Source organism: Bombina bombina, chromosome 5 (assembly GCF_027579735.1).
Source record: "Bombina bombina isolate aBomBom1 chromosome 5, aBomBom1.pri, whole genome shotgun sequence".
NCBI lineage: Eukaryota > Metazoa > Chordata > Amphibia > Anura > Bombinatoridae > Bombina > Bombina bombina.
This window is the reverse complement of record NC_069503.1, coordinates 1,105,718,355-1,105,737,654: the sequence shown is the minus strand read 5'-3', so window position 1 is coordinate 1,105,737,654 and position 19,300 is coordinate 1,105,718,355. Positions and strand designations below refer to the sequence as shown.

At 39.8% G+C, this 19,300-nt stretch overlaps 1 protein-coding gene across 9 annotated transcripts in view; it reads left to right on the top strand.

The window, feature by feature from the left end:
* Positions 1-19,300, top strand: part of PTK2 (protein tyrosine kinase 2) — a 773,150-nt gene that overhangs the window by 546,767 nt on the left and 207,083 nt on the right. For all 9 annotated transcript variants that reach the window (XM_053715391.1, XM_053715387.1, XM_053715388.1 and 6 more), the window contains one exon: positions 7,091-7,121. In XM_053715391.1, the coding sequence (XP_053571366.1) occupies positions 7,091-7,121 (31 nt within the window). The remainder of the gene's footprint in view (positions 1-7,090; positions 7,122-19,300) is intronic.

Genomic DNA, 19,300 nt, shown 5'->3' with positions numbered 1-19,300 from the left:
ATGGATCATCATCTTTCTACAAATAGGTCCTAGCTGGACCCTTTGTGAATATAACCAAACAGCAAGACTGATGTTTTGAAGAAGAGGGGTTAGAGGAGAAGGGGTGGAGTCTTTAGACTTCTCAGAAGTTTTTCTTTAGCTTTTAATTTGCAAGAGATTTTTATGTTATTGCTACAAATAGGATGTGTATTTATCAATGAGTATAAATTTGGTTATAAGAAAGAAAGCACAGTCCATTTAGTGGGAATATGTGAGCTCTTTTTAACCATGTGTTCATTATTGTATTTTTATAGATGATTATCATAATAAATTTCAAATATTTTATGGGGGGGGTTATTAATAAATATCTATGAAATTTAGCTTTTGGCAAACTCATTTACATGTGATAAAAGTATGTTCTACAGTAATTTATTATAGCATTTAAATTCAAAACAAGGTGGAGAGTGCTTTTATTGACTAAAATAATGTCTTAAGTGGACAAAGTACTCTACAATTGTGTCATTTAAGGTTCTCCCAGTGATCCATTTTATCTACTGGAGTGTATTTAACTGTTTACAAGCAGCTCCTTTGCCTTTATTTTGTAATCTGAAATAGGTGATTTTGCCAGTAAAACCCCCCATTTACACTGAAAATATGAATAACAAATGTATTATTAGTAGAAACACTATGTAAACAGGAGACAATAGCACAAATTACTCTCCCAGTGTAGGAGACAGAGAAACCAAAATATCTGGTTGTTCCCAGCCATAATTAGCATTTGATTACCTTTGTTTAGTCATAAATAAGTTATCAGGTCAGCTTTATCTGAAGTCTCAGCCCATGTTTATGGGCATGTCCTTGAGAAGAACAGGTGAAAATTTTAATGAGCAAAACCAATTATAATATAAATACAGAAATAAGTGTGAAGGAGCAATTCCATATATTTAATACTCAGCAGTAAGTATAACAGGTCATTTTGAACACATTAAGGAGAAACACATTTCTCTTGTTAAGTGTATCCAGTCCACGGATCATCCATTACTTATGGAATATATTCTCCTTCCCAACAGGAAGCTGCAAGAGTCCACCCACAGCAAAGCTGCTATATAGCTCCTCCCCTAACTGCCATATTCAGTCATTCTCTTGCAAGCCTCAACATAGATAGGAGGTCGTGAGAGTCTGTGGTGCTTTCTACTTAGTTTATTCTTCAATCAAAAGTTTGTTATTTTTAAATGGCACCGGAGTGTGCTGTTTATCTCAGGCAGTATTTGGAAGAAGAATCTGCCTGCGTTTTTCTATGATCTTTGCAGACGTAACTAAGATCCATTTGCTGTTCTCACACATTCTGAGGAGTGAGGTACTTCAGAGGGGGAATGGCGTGCAGGTTTTCCTGCAGATAAGGTATGTGCAGTAAAATATTTTTCTAGGAATGGAATTGACTAAGAAAATACTGCTGATACCGAAGTAATGTAAGTAAAGCCTTAAATGCAGCGATAGCGACTGGTATCAGGCTTATTAATAGAGATACATACTCTTATAAAAATGTGTTTTAAAACGTTTGCTGGCATGTTTAATCGTTTTTTAACATATGTTTGGTGATAAAACTTATTGGGGCCTAAGTTTTTTCCACATGGCTGGCTTAAATTTTGCATAGAAACAGTTAACTGAAGCTTCCCACTGTTGGCTGTGGCAGTTTGTTGTGTCTGTTTTTAAAAACGTATGTCATTTTTTTGATCTGTTTTTTGCATTAAGGGGTTAATCATCCATTTGCAAGTGGGTGCAATGCTCTGTTACCTTATTACATGTACTGTAAAAATTTTGTTTGTTTTACTGCCTTTTTTTCACTGTTTTTCAAATTTTGACAAAATTTGTTTCTCTTAAAGGCACAGTAACGTTTTATATATTTGCTTGTTAACTTGATTTAAAGTGTTTTCCAAGCTTACTAGTCTCATTATTAGTCTGTTCTAACATGTCTAACATAGAGGAAGCTCTGTGTTCATTATGTTTTAAAGCCATGGTGGAACCCCAACTTAGAATGTGTACCAGATGTACTGATTTCATGTTAAACAATAAAGATCATTTTTTGTCTTTAAAAACATTATCACCAGAGGATTCTGTCGTGGGGGTAGTTATGCCGACTAACTCTCCCCACGTGTCAGACCTTTTGACTCCCGCTTTAGGGACTCACGCTCAAATGGCGCCAAGTACATCAAGGGCACCCATAGCGTTTCTTTTACCAGGGGATTCTGTCGAGGGGAAAGTTATGCCGACTAACTCTCCCCACGTGTCAGACCCTTCGACTCCCGCTTCAGGGACTCACGCTCAAATGGCGCCAAGTACATCAAGGGCGCCCATAGCGTTTATTTTACAAGACATGGCAAAGGTGGTGAATAATATTCTGGCAGCAGTATTAGTCAGACTACCTGAAATTAAAGGAAAGCAGTTAGCTCTGGGGGTAGATACAGAGCATACAGACGCTTTAAGAACCATGTATGATACTACCTCACAATATGCTTAGTCTGTGGGTGATTTTTTTTTGACTCAGGGAAGATGATTTAACCTGATTCTGATATTTCTACATTTAAAATTTATGCTTGAGAACCTCCACTTGTTGCTCAGGGAGGCTTTGGCTGCTCTGAATGAATGTGTACAATCGCAGGGCCAGAGAAATTGTGTAGACTGGATAAATAATATGCAGTGCCGGTGTGTACTGATGTTTTTTCCAATACCTAAAGAGGTTTACTAAAAAAAATTTAATAAGGAATGGGATAGACCAGGTGTGCCGTTCTCTTCCCCTCCTATTTTTTAGAAGAATGTTTTCTAATAGTTACCACCACACGGGACTTCTGGCAGACAGTTCCTAAGGTGGAGAGAAGAGTTTCTACTCTAGCTAAGCGTACCACTACCTCTGATGAGGACAGTTGTGCTTTTTAGATCCAATGGATAAAAAATGTTTATTCAACAGGGTTTTATCCTGCAGCCCCTTGCATACATTGCTTCTGTCACTGCTGCTGCGGCGTTCTGGGTTGAGTCTCTTGATGAGGCTTTACAGTTAAGCGACTCCATTGGATGAATATATTTGACAAGCTTATGCTAGCCAATTCCTTTGTTTTCTGATGCCTTGTTCATTTGACTAGACTAACGGCTAAGAATTCTGTTTTTTACTATACTGGCGCGCAGAGCGCTATGGCTTATATCATGGTCAGCTGTCGTGACTTTAATAAATAAGCTACTTAACTTCCCTTCAAGGGGCAGACCCTATTCGGGCCTGGTTTGAAGGAGATTATTGCTTATATCACTGGAGGAAAAGGTCATGCCCTTCCTCAGGATAGGTCCAAATCAAGGGCCAAAAAAAAAAAAAAAAAAGGTCTAATTTTCGTGCCTTTTAAAAATTTCAGGGCAGGTGTGGCATCCTCTTCCTCTAAGGCAAAACAAGAGGGAATTTTTGCTCAGTCCAAGGCGGTCTGGAGACAATCGGACCTGGAACAAAGATAAGCAGGCCAAGGAGCCTGCTGCTGCCTCTAAGGCAGCATGTAGGAACGGACCCCTATCCGGTAACGGATCCTATAGGGGGCAGACTTTCATTCTTCGCCCAGGCGTGGGCAAGAGATGCCCAGGATCCCTAAGCATTGGAATTTATATCCCAGAGATATCTTCTGGATTTCAAAGATTCCCCCCCAAAAAAAGGGGAGATTTCGCCTTTCACAATTATCTGCAAACCAGATAAAGAAGGAGGCATTCTTACATTGTGTACGAGATCCATCCAGTTCCAAGAGAGGAACAGGGACAGAGTTTTTACTCAAATCTGTTTGTGGTTCCCAAGGAGAGGGAACCTTCAGACCTATTTTGGATCTAAAGATCTTAAACAAATTCCTCAGAATTCCGTCATTTAAGATGGAAACTATTCGTACCATCTTAACTATGATCCAGGAGAGTCAATAGAGGACTACAATGGATTTGAAGGATGCTTATCCTCACATTGTGATGCATAAAGATCACCATCGTTTTTCAGGTTTGCCTTTCTAGACAGGCATTACCAGTTTGTAGCTCTTTCCTTTGGGATATCTACAGCCCCAAGAATCTTTATGGAGGTTCTGGGGTCGCTTTGGCGGTCCTTAGACCGCGGGGCATAGAAGTGGCCCCTTATTTAGACGACATCCTGATACAGGCGTCAAACATCCAAATTGCCCAGTCTCATACGGACGTAGTACTGGCATTTCTGAGATCACATGGGTGGAAAGTGAACAAGGAAAGAGTTCTCTATCCCCAATCTCAAGGGTTTCCCTCCTAGGGACTCTGATAGATTCTGTAGAAATGAAAATTTACCTGACGGAGTCCAGGTTGTCAAAGTTTCTAAATTTCTGCCGTGTTTTTTCATCCCATCCGCGCCCTTCGGTGGCTCAGTACATGAATGAAATCGGCTTAATGGTAGCGGCAAGGGACATTGTACCGTTTGCACGTCTACATTTCAGACCGCTGCAACTATGCATGCTCAGTCAGAGGAACGGGGATTACACAGATTTGTCCCCCTGTTAAACCTGGACCAAGAGACCAGAGATTCTCTTCTCTGGTGACTATGTCGGGTCCATCTGTCCAAGGGTATGACCTTCCGCAGGTCAGATGGGACAATTGTTACAATAGATGCCAGCCTTTTAGGTTGGGATGCAGTCTGGAACTCCCTGAATGCTCAGGGATAGTGGACTTAGGAGGAGACCTTCCTTCTAATAAATATTCTGGAACTGGGAGTGATATTCCATGCTCTTCAGACTTGGCCTCAGTTAGCAACTCTGAGGTACATCATACTCAGTCGGACAATATACACGACTGTGGCTTACATCAGCCATCAAGGGGGAACAGAAGTTCCCTAGCGATGTTAGAAGTCTTTCAATAATGCACTGGACAGAGACTCACTCTTGTCTATCAGCTATCCATATCCCAGGTGTTGAGAACTGGGAGGTGGATTTTCTAAGTCGTCAGACTTTTCTTCCGGGGGAGTGGGATTTCCTCCGGAGGTCAAGACCAAGCAGGAGAGGGCTTTGGTGTTTTTGACAGCGCCTGCGTAGCCACGCAGGACCTGGTATGCAGATCTGGTGGACATGTCATCCTTTCCATCACGGTCTCTGCTTCTGAGACAGGTCCCTCTACCTCAGGGTCCTTTCAACCATCTAAATAGAATCAATCTGAGATGGACTGCCTGGAGACTGAACGCTTGATGTTATCAAAGCATGGCTTCTCCGAGTCAGTCATTGATACCTTAATACAGACATGAAAGCCTGTCTCTAGGAAAATTGAACATAGATATGGTGTAAATATCTGATTGTTATGAATCCAAGGGTTACTCATGGAGTAAAGTCTGGATTCCCAGGATATTATCTTTTCTCCAAGATGTTTTTGAGAAAAGGGTTGTCAGCTAATTCCTTAAAAGGGGACAGATTTTTACTCTGTCTATTTTTTTGCACAAGCGTCTGGCAGGTATTCTAGACGTTCAGGCATTTGGTCAGGCTTTGGTTAGATCCAAGCCTGTGTTTAAAACTGTTGCTCCGCCATGGAGCTTAAACCTGATTCTTAAGGTTCTTCAAGAAGTTCCGTTTGAACCTTTTTTGTTCCATAGATATCAATCTTTATCTTGGAAAGTTCCTTTTGGGTAGCTAATTCCTCGACTCGTAGAGTCTCCAAGTTATCTGTGTTACAATGTGATTCTCCTTATCTGGTCCTTCGTACGGATAAGGTAGTCCTGCGTACCAACCTGGGTTTTTTCCTAAGGTGGTATCTAACAAGTACATCACTCAAGAGATAGTTGTTCCATGCTTGTATCCTAATCCTTCCTCAAAGAAGGAACGTCTATTACACAATATTGGACGTGGTTTGTGCTTTAAAGTTTTACTTACAAGCTACTACAGTTTTCATCAAACGTTCACCTTGTTTGTTGTCTATTCTGGACAGAGGAGAGGTCAAAAGACTTCAGCAGCCTCTCTGTCTTTTTGGTTAAAAAGCATAATTCATTTAGCTTATGAGACTGCTGGACAGCAGCCTCCTGAAGGGATTACAGCTCATTCTACTAGAGCTGTGGTTTTCACTTGGGCCTTTTTTAAATGTGGCTTCTGTTGAACAGATTTACAAGACGGAGTCTTGGTCTGCGCTTCATACTTTTCAAATTTAACAAATTTGATACCTTGCTTCTTCGGAGGCTATTTTTGGGAGAAAGGGTTTTTTACAGGCAGTGGTAACTTCCGTTTAAGTACCTGCCTTGTCCCTCCCATCATCCGTGTACTTTAGCTTTGGTATTGGTATTCCATAAGTAATGGATGATCCGTGGACTGGATACACTTAACAAGAGAAAACATAATTTATGCTTACCTGATAAATTTATTTCTCTTGTAGTGTATCCAGTCCACGGCCCGCCCTGTCACTTTAAGGCAGGTAATTTTTTCATTTGAACTACAGTCACCACTGCACCCTATGGTTTTTCCTTTCTCTGCATGTTTTCGGTCGAATGACTGAATATGGCAGTTAGGGGAGGAGCTATATAGCAGCTTTGCTGTGGGTGGACTCTTGCAGCTTCCTGTTGGGAAGGAGAATATATTCCATAAGTAATGGATGATCCGTGGACTGGATACACTACAAGAGAAATAAATTTATCAGGTAAGCATAAATTATGTTTTTATAGATCCCTTTAATCCTTTTGTCACTATGTAAAAGGCATTCTTCAATTTAATCCTGTTACTTGAGTTTTTAGCCTGATTACTGTATAGGCAGTTATATCACATAATGTTTTATTCAACATATGGGTCCCTGATCCACAGTTGCTGTAAATACCAAAAGCCCTTTGGGAGCGCTGGAAATAGCGCAGGAGATTGCAGAGAATGGGCTCAAATGGAACATGGAGTAGCAAGTAAACGTTTCTGTAACAAGCATTTTATAGTATATAGGGACACTGTGCTTGTTTAATGCATTACATCAGTCTGATACGTTTATGGATCGATTAGAACTCAGACGTGTATATGTGACCCTTACACTTGTAGGTCACTGTATCCTCCCCATACTCTGACATCTTTTTTTACCATTAGTATCTTAAAAATGCCAACTAATGTTTCCCTTTTTTTGTCTACAGAAGGCGAGAGAGCGTTACCATCAATACCAAAGTGAGTATTACTGTATTTTTATTATGATTTCCATAAAGTCCTTAGACAAAGAGGCTGCAAGTGTTAAAATATGTTTGTGTTTGTCTACTGTAGAAATCTATTGCATTTTAAAGCTATAGAAAATCCACAGAGCCGTGATTCACTGTTATATAAAATTAAAAGGCAGAGTTAATTTAAACAGTTAGGTGTCTCGTAATTTCTTTTCAATTTTTTATGTCAAACAATTTATAGACATTCTGATGCAAAAATGACATATTGTATTTTGTTAGAGCATGTTATTTTGTGTCACTGTCTATGGATTTGATCACAAGGGGAGATGCAAAAACCCAAGTGCTATGGGGCGCTAGTATTACCACTAGCTTAAAGGGACAGTAAAGTTCAAATGAAACTTAATCCATCCAAAAGAAGCATATCATTTTAAACAACTTACATCTATTATCATCAACTTTGCTTTGTTCTTTTGATATCCTTTGTTTAAAAGTAAAGCTCGGTAAGCTGATAGGAGCTTAGGAGCATGTATGTGTCTTTAGTAGTCTAATGCAGCAGTGTTTGCAGCTATGTATAACAGTTGCAAACACTGCTGCTAGATGGCTACAGACACGTGCACGCTCCTGAGGTTACCTACAATTTAACAAAGTATACCGAGAGAACTAAACAACATTAATAACAGAAGTAAATTGAAAGTACTTTATATTATTGATTGTGCTCCACTTTTAATCTAGGCCTATATGTATAACCCCAGCAAAAGGTTTATACACATAAGTAAAATCCCACTCAAGGACCCCAAAGTCTTGCAGATCCTGAGCAGAAAACGAACAAAAACTAAATGCCACTGTCTCCCGTTTTTGTTTAACCAGCTGAGCCGTGTGTGGTGGTTAATCACAGTTATCTATAGTCAGTAATGCAAAAAATACATGTTCTAATGATTCATAGCATTTAATGTTTGTATTTGCTTGTTTAACCCTTTATGTTTGTATTAAAAATGCTGTACAAAAAACTATCCTGGAACCTACTGAGCATTTCCCTTGTCCTATTTAACTGGGTTACTGGGAAAAAAAGGATTGTGAATGTAACCCTTATTTTATAAATGGCAAAAACAAATATTATAACATCACAGTGCACACAATAGTCTGTAAGTAAATTAAGTATTGTAGAAGTTTGTGTTTTAATGTATTGATTTAATTCTGCTTTAAACCGCATATTATCCCTTTACCGAAACCAGCCCATAGTACAGTATGAGCTTCACTTGCGTAGTGCCTAGTAGTCTAATAATACTCACTGCCACAGGGCATTCTTTTCCCTTCCGGCAAGGAAATTGTTCTGTAGCTGATGCTGCTGAATAATGCTAGATGATAAACTTTAAGCCATCCTGGGGACAGGAGCTATGTAATTACTTATTTATTTAAAATAATATGAAACACAGCTACTCTCTGTCTAGCTAAGCCAGGAAAACTATTATACGTATTGTGGCTGAGCTGTTTATTATCTATTTGCACACATCACACACACTTCCTGTACCACACTGCACACAGCATGGTTTATTTACTGCATTTACTTTATTAAAGGGATAGTAAACACCAACAATTTTATTGTTTAAAAAGATAGATAATCCCTTTTTCTTTCCTATGGCATGGAGAGTCCACAATGTCATTCCAATTACTAGTGGGATATTCAACTCCTGGCCAGCAGGAAGAGGCAAAGAGCACCCCAGCAAAGCTGTTAAGTGTAACTTCCCTTACCCATAATCCCCAGTCATTCTCTTTGCCTTTGTCAATGGAGGATGTGCGAAGATAGTGTCTGAAGATATTTAATCCTTTTATGGGTACTTTTCCCTGCAAGCAAGGATTAGGGGCCATGCTGTGTCCATGCCAATTTCTTTAGTAAGAGTAGTGGTGGCTATTAGCAGTTAGAAAGCGAAGAGGTTGTCTTTGATTTATTTCTAACATTATTGCTGCCCCTTCATAGAAAAGCCAGGGTTGGTTACTCTGCTCTTTCTTTTTCTTCAGGTCCCTGATAGAGAGTGGAGTGTCTATCACTCCTAAGAAGCTGTTCCTGTCCTGGAGCTGGATCCACAGGTAAATGCCTTTGCCTTCTAGGTACTGAATGACAGCACTTTGGAGGTTAATTCCTCTTGTGGATCATCATCCGGGACATGCAAAGGGGTTAATTTTTTCCCTTTCATAGAGAGACTGGCTGAAGGGTATTATTTATCCAATGCATACCGGTTATTATTGTACTTTTTCTGAGAGACGGACATGTGCACCTTTTAGTGGTGCAGTTTGTTTTCTGAGGTCCAGTCACGTGACCTCCGCTCTTCCTTATTCTGAGCTGAGTGAAAGGCAGTGCGTGTGTCTTAGCGAGGACACAAAGAACTCTGCTATATTTTCTCTGAAGCGTTCCTGGTCTGACAGCATTCGTTTCTTACACCGGATTTAACTGCATGCGACTTCTCCCTGCATTTACCAGTACAACTCCGGTCCGGTGTGGTAAGACTCCTCAGCTTGCTGAGGTATAGAGGTGTTAGGGATTTTATTTATATAATCTGATATAGATATATATTTTACTGCATTATATGCTTTATTGGATTTTCCTGTCTTAAAGTGACATAACGGTTACTTTTATTTCCTCAATTATTATTGGGAACTTTTCAACTATGGACACAGACCAAAACTATGCAATTTTGTTTCTCATGCTTAGCGAATCTATGAGGAAAATACTTCAGTAGCTTCTGAATGTGAAATCTCAGACTCTGATAATATGGGGGGAAAATCTTGTGAATCTGAAGAAGTTAATTTCAGATTTAAGTTTGAACATATCCGGTTACTACTGAAGGAGGTTCTAGCTACTTTGGATGACTCTGAACCTTCGGTTGCTGTTAAAAGTGTTTATGATTCTGAGGATGTTTTTCCTGTTCCAAATAAGATGTCTGAAATTATAGCTCAGGAATGGGATAAGCCTGGGGTTCCTTTTTCCCCTCCCCCTGTTTGTAAAAAGATGTTTCCTGTTGCTATCTCCATTTGTGACTCATGGCGCACTGTTCCTAACGTAGGAGCTATCTCTACCCTAGCTAAAAGAACTACTATTTCTATAGAGGATGTTGTTCCTTTAAGGATCTGATGGATAAGAAGCTAGAGGTTTACTTAAAGAAGATGTACATCCATCAAGGACTACAGTGGCAACCTGTGGCAAGTATTGTTATGGTTGCGGGTGCAGCATCTTATTGGTGCAATGCCCTGTCTGATCTGATATCAGAGGAGACTACGATTGAGGAGGTCCAGGATAGGATCAAGGCTCTTAAATTAGCAAATACCTTTATCTCCAATGCCAACATGCAGGTAATTAGAATGATAACTAAAATGTTTAGCTTCACAGTCCTAGCTCATAGAGCTCTGTGGTTAAAATCTTGGTCGGCTGATGTATCTTCAAAGGCCAAGCTTTTGTCTTTACCTTATAAGGGTAAAACTCTATTTGTGCCTGGTCTGGCGGAAATCATTTCAGAGATTACGGGTGGAAAGGGATCTTTCCTACCTCAGGACAAGAAGAATAGACTTAAGGGTCAACAGACTTCTAATTTTCGTTCCTTTCGCAACTTTAAAGGGCCAAACCAGACCAATCCAGGTCCTCTTGGAAATCCAGCCAGCGTTGGAATAAGGGAAAGCAAAACTAGAAGCTTTCCGCTGATTCTCGGCCCGATCCGGTTTTGGATCAAGTGGGAGGCAGGCTTTCCTTTTTTCGACAGGCTTGGATACACGATGTCCCAGATCCGTGGGCTGTGGACATAGTATCCCAGGGTTACAAAATAGGATTCAAATCTTGCCCTCCAAGGGGCAGATTTCTCCTTTCAAGACTATCCTCAAACCAGGTAAAGAGAGAGGCCTTCTTAAATTGCGTATAGGACCTATCCTCCCTGGGAGTTACTGTACCAGTCCCTCTAGAGCAGTTATTTTCAACCACTGTGCCGCGGCACACTAGTTTGCCGTGAGAGATCATCAGGTGTGCCGCCATCGCAGAATCAGACTGACAGGCTCATCAGGCAGACGGCATCATTTACAACATCACATATTTACATTCATTCACAAACAATCATTATGATTGTTTGTGAATAAATGTCAATATGTCATGTATTGTAAATGAATCATTAGGTGAGCAGCCACCCTGCTTTGAGCAGAGTAGACTCAGGATGCGGGTGGCAGTACAGTCGCGATGCCAATTATGCTATTGACAGGCGGAAGTTGTTTCTGCTTAAACATGTAAAATAATTTCAGCTTGGTGAAGGGCGGGATTTACGTCTGGCATTCGCCGGCTCTCTCCGCGGGTTCCGTTTCCCGTCTTTTACTTGCTGGGAACCAGGTGAGGTTAACAGGGCCTATTAACCCATTATGATAATGTCCTTAATTTAATAAAGTGCTAGGTAGAACACTCTCACTGAATGCTATAGGTGTGCCCATGCTTTTTGGATCGTTCTGGAGAATATAAAAAAAAAAAAAATCCAGATCGCAAACCAATACGAACTCACAAATATTACATAACCTTTATCTGAGCATGTATGCTTATGTTACATTACAGCGGTTACAATATAAAAACAGATTGACCTATATTTGTAGTGCAGTCATATTGTAATTTTAAGTATTTTATGAATAAAGAAAAAACAAGCTCAGTAAGGATAGTGATGTACCTAAAAAAAGAAAGTAAATTGTACTAAATAAATCATTTCCATGTCAACTCTCCTCAGATGCACTCAACAAAGAGTTGTCCCCCTTTAAAGCTAATTAACAGAAACCCAACATCCCGCCTTTTTTCAAGTGATTGAAGTACTTCCAAATAATACTTGACAGCATTTTTATGTAAAAAGCACTGAATGAAAATAGGAAAGAAGTAAGCTTTGTGACTACTGCTAGGCCGTGAACCAAGCCATGATATGCAGCTAATTACAGTAAGTACAATAAAACTTACCATGAAATTCATGCTGAATTTTTTTTATTTTAAAAACCAAAACATTAAGCAGAAATGCAGATGCACAAATATCTATTTTATATTACTTCAGAAATTTATGCGGCAAATCCACTATGCATGGGCGAAATTCTCCCAATTTAATTTTCTCCCTTACTGGCCTGAACAGATGGAATGTGCAGTGCTGTTTAGCAGTCATGAAGATTCTTCTTAGACCAAGGTGCATGACAACAGAAGACAGCATGAAAGATCAAAGCTGTATAGCAGTAGGGCTGGGGTTCAAGTTTAGAATATAACAACATAACTTTGAGTGAGGGAGAGGATTGCAATTTAGTACAAGAGAGGGTGAACAAGCAAGGGAGAGGAATGGATAGAAGGCGAGGAAATTGTGAAGAATTGTGGGAGTGCATGATGTGTATACATAAAAAACGGATGTAAAAAAATGTCACATTTGTATAGTCTGTATGAGGCATGGCAGCACAGTACAGTATGTGTGTGTGTGTGTGTGTGTGTATGTATATATATATATATATATATATATATATATATATACCTGTGTGTATATATATATATGCTGTATTAGGCTACAATGTGTAATTTTGTAAAATTTTAGCATGGTGGTGTGCCGCAGGATTTTTTAATATAAAAAAATGTGCCACGGCCAAAAAAGGTTGAAAATCACTGCTCTAGAGGAACAAGGTCAAGGATTATATTCAAATCTATTTGTGGTTCCCAAAAAGGAAGGAACTTTCCGTCCCATCCTAGACCTAAAGTGTCTCAACAAATCCTCAGGGTTCCATCCTTCAAAATGGAAATTATTTGTTCCATTCTTCCATTGGTTCAGGATGGTCAGTTGACAACTATAAACCTGAAGGATGCGTATATACATGTTCCCATTCACAAGGACATCACCAGCTTCTAAGGTTTGCTTTTCTGGACAAGCATTTCCAGTTTGTTGTACTTCCGTTTGGTCTTGCCACGGCTCCCGGAATATTCACAAAGGTTCTGGGAGCTCTTTTGGCACTGATCAGATCCTAGGGAATTGCTGTGGTGCCTTATCTATCAGTGGCTCAATGCATGGAGGTGATTGGTCTGATGGTGGCTTCCATGGACATCATTCCTTTTGCTCGGTTCCATCTGCGACCACTCCAGCTTTGCATGCTTACTCAATGGAACCGAGATCATTCAGATTTATCGCAGAGGATAAATTTGGACCCCCTAACAAGAGACTCTTTCTCTTGTGGTGGATTTCACAGGAACATCTGTCTCGAGGAACTTGCTTACTGAGACTTTCCTTAGTGATTGTGACTACGGACGACAGCCTTTTAGGCTGGGGAGCTGTTTGGGGTTCACTAAAAGCTCAGGGTCTGTGGTCTTGGGAAGAATCTTCTCTTCCTATAAACATCTTGGAGTTGAGAGCAATCTTCAATGCCTTGACAGCTTAGCCTCAATTATCTTTAGTCTAGTTACTCAGATTCCAGTCGGACAACATCACCTCAGTGGCTTACATTAACCTCCAGGGAGGAACTCGGAGTTCCTTGGCCATGAAGGAGGTGACTTGCATTCTGCAGTGGGCGGAAGCTCATGATTGTCTCCTATCTGCCATCCTCATTCCAGGAGTGGACAATTGGGAGGCAGATTTTCTGAGCAGACAGACTTTTCATCCTGGGAAGTGGGCTCTCCATCCGGAAGTTTTCTCAAGAATAACCTTCAGATGAGGGGTTCCAAAGTTGGATCTGATGGCATCTCGTCAAAACGCCAAGCTTCCAAAGTACGGATCAAGGTCAAGAGATCATCAGGCCGCTCTGATAGATGCTATGGCAGTTCTTTGGGTTTTCGGTCTAGCATACCTGAAGCCGACTGCTTGGAGATTGAATGTCTAGTCCTGTCTAGATGTGTTTTTTTGGAAGCGGTCATTGATACTACACTGTGTGCAGAATTATTAGGCAAATGAGTATTTTGACCACATCATCCTCTTTATGCATGTTGTCTTACTCCAAGCTGTATAGGCTCGAAAGCCTACTACCAATTAAGCATATTAGGTGATGTGCATCTCTGTAATGAGAAGGGGTGTGGTCTAATGACATCAACACCCTATATCAGGTGTGCATAATTATTAGGCAACTTCCTTTCCTTTGGCAAAATGGGTCAAAAGAAGGACTTGACAGGCTCAGAAAAGTCAAAAATAGTGAGATATCTTGCAGAGGGATGCAGCACTCTTAAAATTGCAAAGCTTCTGAAGCGTGATCATCGAACAATCAAGCGTTTCATTCAAAATAGTCAACAGGGTCGCAAAAAGCGTGTGGAAAAACCAAGGCGCAAAATAACTGCCCATGAACTGAGAAAAGTCAAGCGTGCAGCTGCCAAGATGCCACTTGCCACCAGTTTGGCCATATTTCAGAGCTGCAACATCACTGGAGTGCCCAAAAGCACAAGGTGTGCAATACTCAGAGACATGGCCAAGGTAAGAAAGGCTGAAAGACGACCACCACTGAACAAGACACACAAGCTGAAACGTCAAGACTGGGCCAAGAAATATCTCAAGACTGATTTTTCTAAGGTTTTATGGACTGATGAAATGAGAGTGAGTCTTGATGGGCCAGATGGATGGGCCGTGGCTGGATTGGTAAAGGGCAGAGAGCTCCAGTCCGACTCAGACGCCAGCAAGGTGGAGGTGGAGTACTGGTTTGGGCTGGTATCATCAAAGATGAGCTTGTGGGGCCTTTTCAGGTTGAGGATGGAGTCAAGCTCAACTCCCAGTCCTACTGCCAGTTTCTGGAAGACACCTTCTTCAAGCAGTGGTACAGGAAGAAGTCTGCATCCTTCAAGAAAAACATGATTTTCATGCAGGACAATGCTCCATCACACGCGTCCAAGTACTCCACAGCGTGGCTGGCAAGAAAGGGTATAAAAGAAGAAAATCTAATGACATGGCCTCCTTGTTCACCTGATCTGAACCCCATTGACAACCTGTGGTCCATCATCAAATGTGAGATTTACAAGGAGGGAAAACAGTACACCTCTCTGAACAGTGTCTGGGAGGCTGTGGTTGCTGCTGCACGCAATGTTGATGGTGAACAGATCAAAACACTGACAGAATCCATGGATGGCAGGCTTTTGAGTGTCCTTGCAAAGAAAGGTGGCTATATTGGTCACTGATTTGTTTTTGTTTTGTTTTTGAATGTCAGAAATGTATATTTGTGAATGTTGAGATGTTATATTGGTTTCACTGGTAAAAATAGATAATTGAAATGGGTATATATTTGTTTTTTGTTAAGTTGCCTAATAATTATGCACAGTAATAGTCACCTGCACACACAGATATCCCCCTAAAATAGCTATAACTAAAAACAAACTAAAAACTACTTCCAAAACTATTCAGCTTTGATATTAATGAGTTTTTTGGGTTCATTGAGAACATGGTTGTTGTTCAATAATAAAATTAATCCTCAAAAATACAACTTGCCTAATAATTCTGCACTCCCTGTATTCTTCAGGCTCGTAAATGGTGTAAATACGTTTTTTGGTGCAAAGCTAAGGGTTTCTCCTGGAGTGGGGTGAGGATTCCCTGAATTTTATCTTTTCTTCAGGATGGCCTGGAGAAAGGTTTGTCAGTCAGTACTCTGAAGAGTCAGATTTCTGCACTGTCTATTCTTTTGCACAAACATCTGGCAGATTTACCAGATGTTCAAGCTTTTATTCAGGCCCTGGTCAGAATCAGGCCTGTATTTTAACCTGTTGCTCCTCCTTGGAGTCTTAACCTAGTTCTTAAAGTTTTGCAGCAGGCTCTGTTTGAGCCGATGCATGGTGTTGATATAAAATTGTTATCTTGGAAGGTTTTGTTTCTCCTTGCTATTTCTTCCGCTCTCAGAGTTTCTGAGCTTTCAGCTCTGCAGTGTGATTTCCCCCATACCTTATTTTTCATGCAGATAAGGCGGTCCTTCATACTAAATTGTGGTTCCTCCCTAAGGTGGTGCCAGATCAAAACATTAATTGAGAAATTGTTCCTTCTTTTTGTCCTAATCCTTCTTCTCATAAGGAACGTCTTTTGCATACCTTGGATGTTGTGCGTGCTTTTAAATTTTACCTACAAGCTACTAAAGATTTTTGGCAATCTTCTGCCCTGTTTGTTGTTTTCTCTGGAAAATGTATGGGTCAGAAGGGCACTTCTACTACCCTTTCCCTCTGGTTAAGAAGTATCATTCGTTTTGCTTATGAGGCAGCTGGACATCAGCCTCCTGAGAGAATTACGGCTCATTCCACTAGGGTTGTCTCCTCATCTTGGGCTTTCAAAAATGAAGCTTCTGTGGAACAAATTTGCAAAGCGGGAACATGGTCCTCTTTGCATACTTTTTCCAAATTCTACAAATTTTTAACTTTTTCCTCGGCTGAGGATTCTTTTGGGAGAAAAGTTCTTCAAGCGGTGGTGCCTTCTGTTTAGGTCCTTCTGCCTTGTTCTCCCTCCCTTTGCATTCCGTCTCCTCTAGCTTGGATATTGGTTCCCACTAGTAATTGGAGTGACGTTCTGGACTCTCCATGCCATAGGAAAGAAAACAAAATTAATGCTTACCTGATAAATGTCTTTCTTTCCGGGCATGGAGAGTCCACGACTCCGGCCTCTTTTTAATTCTAATTCGGCAGTTTTTTTGAGTAAACCTCAGGCACCTCTATACCCTTGTGTTTCTTCTTTTTCATTTTCCTTCGGCTGAATGACTGGGAATTATGGGTAAGGGAAGTTACACTTAACAGCTTTGCTGGGGTGCTCTTTGCCTCCTCCTCCTTCTGGCCAGGAGTTGAATATCCCCCTAGTAATTGGAATGATGTTGTGGACTCTCCATGCCCGGAAAGAAAGAAATTGATCAGGTAAGCATAAATTTTGTTATTTACCATTCCCCAGTTTTGCATAACTAACACTTTTATATTAAAGGGACATAAAACAAGTTGGGATAGAGACAAAATATAATATGTACTTTAATTACTTTACCTAAAAATGTATACTGCAGTGCCTCGCCATTAACCCTTTCTTTTTAGTTTCTGAATTGTAAAGCTCTAACTCCCCCCACACATTTGCTTCTATGGCTGTATCTAAATCTATTATTGTTTTTGGTAGAATGCAAAAGTGAATAGGGATTATCTGCTGGAGCATGCATAGAAGCTGTGAACTCAGTTGAAATACAATGCCTGTGTCTAAACACTGATAAGGGGGGGGGGGGGGGTAGTTGGCTTCTCAGCTATGTAATTAATTTTACTTATTTTTTAAAGTTATTTGAAAATACTTTCCAGCAATTTTTAAACAATTTTTTATGCAAACAATTTTTAATCAATTTTTAAGATATGCATATATCTCAACCTGTTTTATGTCCCTTTAATACACTTTTTACCTCTGTGATTACCTTGTATCTAAACTTCAGCATACTGCCCCCTTATCTCAGATCTTTTGAGAGTCTTGCATTTCAGGCAATTAGTACTGACTCGAAATAACTCCACGTGCATGAGCGCAATGTTATTTATATGAAACATATGAACTAACGCCCTCTAGCTGTGAAAAACCTTTTAAATGCATTCAGATAAGAGACACCCTTCAAGGGCTTAGAAATTAGCATATGATCCTACCTAGGATTAGCTTTTAACAAAGAATACCAAGAGAACAAAGCAAATTTGATGATAAAAGTAAATTAGAAAGTTGTTTAAAATGACATGCCCTATCTGAATCATGAAAGTTTAATTTGGACTTTACTATCCCTTTAACCATCAATTATTTCCTTACTATAGCGATAACCAGATGACCTTTCCTTGGCAAGGAGTTGATGGTGTCATCTGAAATCCTGAACTGCAGTACATTTACATCAAAACCTATAACCTGTTCTTCTTGCATTAGGTGGGCTGGGCACATGGTTACCTCTCTCCATAACAATCTAGTTAGGCTAAAGGGACAAATTACAAAGACAAAAAGTAAACAGCTTATTTTGTTAAAACCATTTATATTTGATGAATTCTCCTTTGCCTATGTGTTTAAAAGGACATGAATCACCAAATGTTTATTCCATGATTTGGATAGAGCATTCAGTTTTAAATTACTTTCCTATTTACTTGTATTATATATTTATTTTCATTCTCTTAGCATTCTTTGTTGAAAAACATACCTAGGTAGGCTCAGGAGCAGCAATACTACTGGAAACTAGCTGCTGATTGGTGGCTGCACATAAATGCCTCTTGTCATTGTCTCACCCAGTGTGTTCAACTAGCTCCTAGCAGTGCATTGTTGCTTCTTCAACAAAGAATTCCAAGAGAATTAAGCAGATTTGATAATAGAAGTAAAAGCTTTTTTTAAATGGTATGCTCTGTCTGAATCACCAAAGAAAAGTGTTGGGTTACATGTCCCATTAAAGGGATATGAAAGTCAAAATTAAACTTGCATGATTCAAATAGACAAGGATATGTGCACATTCTTTTTCAACAAGGGATACCAAGAGAACAAAGCACATTTGAAAATAGAAGTGAATTTCTCATGTTACTGGCTAACTAAATTCACTTCTATTTTCAAATGTGCTTTGTTCTCTTGGTATCCCTTGTTGAAATGTGCACATATCCTACTGTAGTGGGAGCTAGCTGCTGATTGGTGCCTGCAAACATTTTTCTCATGTTACTGGCTAACTAGATGTGTTCAGCTAGCTGCCAGTAATGCAATGCTGTTCCTTCAGCAAAGGATAACAAGATAATGAAGCAAATTTGATAATAGAAGTAAATTGGAAAATTGTTTAAAATTGTATGTTCTATCCAAATCATGGAAGCAAATTTTGGGGGTCTTGTCCCTTTAACTCATGCTGAAGGTTTAAACACAGGCAAACCTTTACATACAGCCCAATCCTGTGTCACCGGTAGTAAATTCTGTGTGCGTATCATCTGATCAGTGGAGACTTTGTAAAAACTAACACTACTAACAAAATAAAATGTGTTTTCTCTTGCCTGTAATTCACAACCCTCACCCCAACTAAAATTGTGGGTATGAAGATTAGTAAGAGTTTTGTTAATTGAATAATGAGTTAATTATTTATTTTTAAAGTTCTGTTTGTTGCCATATACCATGAATATCAGATCTCTGTTGATATCTTCAAATCTATTGGTCAGATTAAATTTACCCATATTTCTTTGAAATTTAGAAATAACCTAAATGCCAGTGATGGATAAGTGATGGTTAGTGTCCATTAATCTGTACCCAACAATAAAAA